At 55.6% G+C, this 5,933-nt stretch overlaps 1 protein-coding gene across 1 annotated transcript in view; it reads right to left on the bottom strand.

The window, feature by feature from the left end:
• TBRG4 (transforming growth factor beta regulator 4) overlaps window positions 1-5,933 on the bottom strand; it is a gene marked incomplete at its 3' end in the record, with an annotated part of 9,912 nt that overhangs the window by 3,066 nt on the left and 913 nt on the right. Inside the window, exons 2-3 of the mRNA XM_009709919.1 lie at window positions 2,889-3,206; window positions 1,451-1,622 (exon numbers count right to left, since the gene is read on the bottom strand). Coding sequence (XP_009708221.1) covers window positions 1,451-1,622; window positions 2,889-3,206 — 490 coding nt within the window. The remainder of the gene's footprint in view (window positions 1-1,450; window positions 1,623-2,888; window positions 3,207-5,933) is intronic.

Here is a 5,933-nt window from a genome sequence, read left to right as displayed (position 1 = left end):
CCGGCTGCAGCACCAACAACAGGTACAAACCATCCTGAAGCAATGACATGGCAGCTACAAGCATCAAAGAGAAATGTCAGCGCAGCATTCCAGCAGCCTGGCTAAGGACATCCCCACCGCAGCAGCTCCAGCGCTGCCAGAGCCTGCGAGAGCCGTTCTCGCTCCCAAACCACCTCCGGCCGCCGTAGTTGGAACACTTTGTAGCCTTTAAGGCTGGGGAACTGCTGGATTACCTGGTCTGATCTCTGCGTACGACCCAGGCCCATATATACCGTCCCCAGCTGCCCTTCCTGAGCTGGAGCACCTACAGCCTTGTCCCTGAGCAAGGCGCCCGCACGGATTCGGAGGCTGTGACGTGGAGCGTCCACCACTCTCCTTGAATCTCGTTCCAGATTAATCAGCACGATAGCAAGTCAGCTGGTAACATCAACGAGAGAAGCACGAGCTCCCTCCAAGGGCAGGTCTGCTGGGCTTATTTCTTTATTTTGAGAGCGTAGCTAACCTATGAAGACTGTCCTGGCCCCAGCGGTTGTCAGAAGAGCTGTTCCCACCACCAGGAACTGGACAAGCAACTGAAGGAGAGCTCTCCTGCCCTCCTGTATCCCTGCTCGTCTGGGCTTTCCACTGGCTACCAACAGGAAGGGAACAGGACCACGCAACACTGCACAGAAAGAGGAGCCAGAGAACTAAGGATCACAAAACAAATTATCAATTAGTGCTTCTCCGCTGTCAACAGACCTGGTGTGCACTGGGTCTGTCACCATCACCTATCTGGTGGCTTCGGTCTACCCTGTGGCCAGGAACATCACCAAGGTGGTTGCCACCGCCCAGACCATCTGTCAGCGCTTGTACAAGCGCTCACCTGCTGAAGAGCACGAATTCAGCACACAGTGCTTCTCAAATGTTAATTAACTTGTCACAAGGACTTCTTGAGTGGAAAGAAATCAGCCATTTTCGTGCCACTGTCCCCACGTAAACACTCTGGTTCTTGCTCAACCCTTCTGACACGTCTCACTCTTGAGGGCTGTGTTTTGCAAGCAAGGAAACGGAGGCCGAGGCTCCCCAAGAAACCCACGGCCACGGGAGGAGGCGAGATAGGATTTGGGGCCATTTGGGGGACCCTGGCTCACTAGCTGCTGACACTGCAGGGCAGAGGGGCTCCCTGGCACCCCAACCACCCTTCCAAACCACTCTCTCTTCACAAGTCACCTTCTCTCTGCACACTGGAAGGAAAATGGCGTACCTGGGCTCACTCCACCTGCGCTCGGAGCTGGAAACTACCCGGCTGTGCTGGCTGGTGTGCTAGGTCCAGCCTAAAGTACCCTGCCAGCCTTTCTCCTTCACCTGGCCGTGGTAGCAACGCTATCAAATCCCAGTTCGAGTGCCCAGAATCAGCCGGGCTCTACCACACGTAATGTCCAGCAGGTCCCAGTATACCTGAGCCACTTACCATAGGCGAAAATCAGGTCTATCAGGGTGTTGAGGCTGAGCTCAGAGTGCTTCTGAATCAGGTGGTAGGACAAGGCGCGGAGCAGAGGCACGCAGCGTCGGTTCTGGTAGGCTAGAGCCAGCATTATCTTCCGGATGTCATCGGGACTGAACTGTTCAGCAAGCTCCAGAGCCTGCCAAGAAAGGTTTCGAGCAGGGATGTGAAGGGAAAGCGGAAAGCGAGGTGCAGATACAGCCTTTATACGGAGCGGGATGCGCCATCGCCACCGGCTGAGCCCTTCCAAGGGTGATGGGGACTGGCGAGTGTTTGGCACGCAGCGAGGCGAAGCGGCTGGCAGCCAGCGTGACGGCTCACGCTGAGGGAGGGTGAGGGGAAGCAGACCCTCCTGCTCTCAGCAGAGCTCAGCCAGCATCTCCCTGCTGCTGGTTCTGCCTCCTCCACCTGGCAGGAGCTCAGTGTCCTGTGCCCAGGCACTGTAACAAGCCGTCAGGCAAAGACTGACAGAGGGAAGGCACCCGCTGCCGGATCAGCACCTCGCTTTCCACCGCAATTTCCATTTCAGTTGCAGGACACTAACCCAGCATCGTTAGTTTGGGCTCTGCATAAGCTGACAATCCTGTCAGATCCAGCTACAGCATTCTGCCTCGTCCCAAGCCGGTGTCTGTAGCATTTATTTATCCCCAGGGTCGAGGGAGAGGGACAGTGGGGCTCATGAGCTACAGCTGTTGCTGTGGCAGCTGTTTGGCCAGTCCCCAGCACGGGTTGGACGGGGACTGAATTTGACACAGCTGCAGTCAGGGCTCCTGCAGCGGCTCCAACCCAAAGGACGTTTCCCCTGCTCCTGTGACAGAAATAAGGACCCACTGAGCACCGGAGGGGACAGACCCGGCCCCTTTGAAGAACACGGGTGCCCAGAGGCAGCCAGAAGGCGAGGACAGCACCGACACTCCTTGTCCTGGCTCCCCTTACAGCCTGGCTTGTACGGAGAAGCAAAGGACGATGTTTTTGGCAGCCGTGTTATGCTGGCTCTGTCAGTCACCGCTTGCCAGCTGAGCTAAGGAAATTCGAGCGTGTTCTCTGCAAATCTGCTTCAGCCACAAAGTAAAACGCATCAGCTCGGCCCACTTCCCAGCAGCGCAGCCCAGTACGAGTCACCCACTCGCACCAGTGTGGACTGGGAAGGGGCTGGTGAGCACAAGCTCCCCTGTCTACGTGGCTCCTCAGACGAAAACCCCTCGTGCACGGGAAGCTGCTTAAAGAGCAAGCGTAAACGCACCCCAAAGTGCTCTGGAGCAGCACGGAGCGCGGCTCGTGCGGAATGAGCGTTCCCACACAGGATGGGTTGAAGGGGACGGGGTTTTCCCTTCTGCTGTTGTCACCTGCAGGCGGTGGCTCGTCTGAAGGGAACCGAGGAGGAAGGGAGAGCCCAAGCCCATACCTTGTCCTCCAGCCGGTCCATCAGAGTCGGGGAGATGTGCCCGACCTTGCTCAGCAACGTCACCACCGTTCGAGTGCCCTCGAGCTCCGTCCAACGCAGCTCCAGCTTCTTGATGACTTCGTTCAGCAGCTTGCTCTCCTTCCCCTGCTTGACTGTCAAGAACTCTGCCAGGGAAGCGAGCTGCCTGAAGGTGAGACGTCGCAGCCGCCACAGCACCTCCTGCTCCACCGACTGCATCTCCCTCCTGTCGCTATCCATCCCCAGGGAGTAGAGGCTCTTCAGGAGGTTCACCATGGTGTTATTCCACACGTGAGAAATCTGGCAGCCAAGAGAAATAAGGGAAAGGTGTTAATCAGAGACAGCATGAGACTATTCAGTCACCAGTCACGCCAAACGCCAGGCAATGCTTGCTCGCTCTACGGAAAGAGCTGCACAGCATCGAGGGGGCGGCAAGAGAGTTCTCCGCAGTCCGAGGACATCCAGCTGTCCCCCACCACGACGCGAGACCTCTGCTCCTCCTCAGAGGTGCAGCCTGCAGAATCAGCTACAGACTGGAGCGACCCTGGTGAGGAAGAGGAACCTCGACGCCTGTACCAGGAGCCAAAGCCACGCACCACTCCCAGCAGTACGGGTGAGCCTCGAGAGGCAACCGCACGTCGCTTACAGAGCTGCCATGCAGGCGGTGAACTCTCCCTGCCTCTGAGAAGGAAGTTACACAGATTTGCCACCAGCCGGGTGAAATATTTAACTAGACTTTACCCTTCTCTGAAGGCACTTAAGCTTCCTTGTGGTGTGGCTGGTAAAATGACAGGTGATGGAAAAGATTCGTAATTCAGTGGCAGAAACTTGAGGGTCACGGTGGGAATGTCACGGCACTCCGACTCGCCTCAACATCTCAGGGCAGGTGAAACTTATCCTAAAAGCTCCGATTTCTCTCCAGTGTCTCCAAAAGGAGACAAGGCACGAATCCTACCAGCTGTTGGGAGCACCAGGACTTGCCCACTCCCACCCTTTGCCCACTGAACTTTTCCGCCTGGCCACTGCCGGCTGCTTTCCCACCAGCAACTCCGATGTGAGTCAGAGCTCGTGGTTTTCCACCAGAAATCCGTGTTTCCAGCTTTCACTTCCCTCGATGTCCATCAGTGAATGCCAGGCATCTCTTTATTTCCAGCCCAAGCTTCCCCAGCTGTGTTCTGCTGCTACCATGCAGCACTAAAAGGCAATTCCAGTCTGAAAGCTCTCCCCATTTGTATAAAACCAAACCTGATTCTTTCGCACAACATCGGTTCTGACGGGCCCTTCAGAAAGCACGACTGTGCAGGCCGCCCCGGTACAGAGCACTGCTCCTGCCTGACAGAACATCCCAGTGTTACAAAATGATTTCAGAAATGAGAAGTTGCTTCTCACGAGGGACCGTGCAGGAGGCGAGCGCGCCAGTGCCCCGAGACGCTGAATTTTGGGCAAGAGGGACCACGCGGGTTTGGGCCCGCAAAGGCTTTGACTATCTGGCCCGTCCAAACTCCAGCACTTCTACTATCAGCGTGGCAAATTCCTAAAGTGCTGCTCAGAAATGGTTCAGCATCCCAGGTGCTGAATGACCTGAGCGCTGCCAGGGTGCTCTGCTAAAATCTGCAAAAACCGCAGACCAGGACGCAGCTGAGAAAGCGAGCAGAGCTGGCGATGTGCCCCAGGTTACACAGAAGGTCACGAGAACCAGATTACTCCCCTGCCCATCCCTCACCTTTCTCACCCCTTCACATGTACAAAACTCACCTCACAGTCTGTTAAGAGCCCTTTCCCTCCATGCTGTCCTGGCCCACACCTCATCTACTGTTCAAAATCTCTGGCTCATCGACACAAGGACATTGCAAGCCGATGAATTTTAGTTTCTTCGCATCAGAGCATCTTTGCGTCTACACAACGACCTCTTACATTCAGTCGTCTACGACTGCAGCTGCAGTAAGAGCTCGTTGGAGAAGGATAATCATGTTTGCAGTGAGTTTGCTTGCTTTACATCTCAAAAGCCCTCGCCACATCTCTCTTGGCAGTTTCCTACACTTAGGTCACGCTGCCTCGCTTGTCGTATCACTCATGCAGTGTGACAGCTCAGCTTTGCCAGCTCTAGGACGTCCCTTCCCCGCTGAAGGGTCCCCAGGGACACCGGCACCCCTTTGATTCGTGGTGACAGTGACACAGGACCACGTAGATCAGCAGGAGCAGTACTTTTACTCCAAACACAGCAGCATGGAAGCATTTCAGCTCTATGGAGCTAACCAGCCACCCTCCGGACAAATCCCACCTCTCTGCTATCCTTAGACAGGTTTTAGGGAGCAGAGATCATGGATCAGGAGAAACATGAGGCGTCGGCAGAACGTTTCTACCCCCAGAGCCCTGCCAGGAACCTCATCAAGTTCACAGGTCCAGGCAATCCCCACTACCAGCATGGATTGAGAACAGCCGGGTGGAGAAGGACTTGGGGATACTGGTGAGTGACAAATGGGACATGACCCAGCCATGTGCACTGGCAGCCCAGAAAGCCAACCTTATCTTGGGCTGCATCCCAAGCAGCATGGCCAGGAGGTCGAGGGACAGAATTCTGCCCCTCTGCTCCACTCTCTGGAGAAGCTCCAGGGAGACCATCTCATGGCCTTTCAAAATATAAAGAGTGCTTATAAGAAAGACAGAGAGACTTTTGACAAGGGCCTGGAGTGACAGGACAAGGGGCAAGGGCTTTAAACTGGAAGAAGGCAGATTTAGATGAGGTATCAGGAAGAAATTCTTCCCGGTGAGGGTGGTGAGGCAGTGGCAGAGGTTGTCCCGAGAAGCTGTGGCTGCCCCATCCCTGGAAATGTCAACCAGGTTGGATGGGGCTTGGAGCAACCTGCTCCAGCAGCAGATGTCCCTGCTTGTGGACGGGGGCTAGACTAGATGATCTTCAAAGCCCCCTTCCAACCCAAACCATCCTGTGATCTCACGACGTGGGGCCCACGAGCTGCAGGTATTTTGGTAGCAGCTGGCTGGGTTCACACCAACCACGGCAGACAA

This window comes from Cariama cristata, unplaced genomic scaffold, assembly GCF_000690535.1.
Source record: "Cariama cristata isolate BGI_N322 unplaced genomic scaffold, ASM69053v1 scaffold20451, whole genome shotgun sequence".
NCBI classification, from domain to species: domain Eukaryota; kingdom Metazoa; phylum Chordata; class Aves; order Cariamiformes; family Cariamidae; genus Cariama; species Cariama cristata.
The sequence above is the reverse complement of the archived record's forward strand: the minus strand, read 5'-3'. Positions and strand labels throughout refer to the sequence as shown.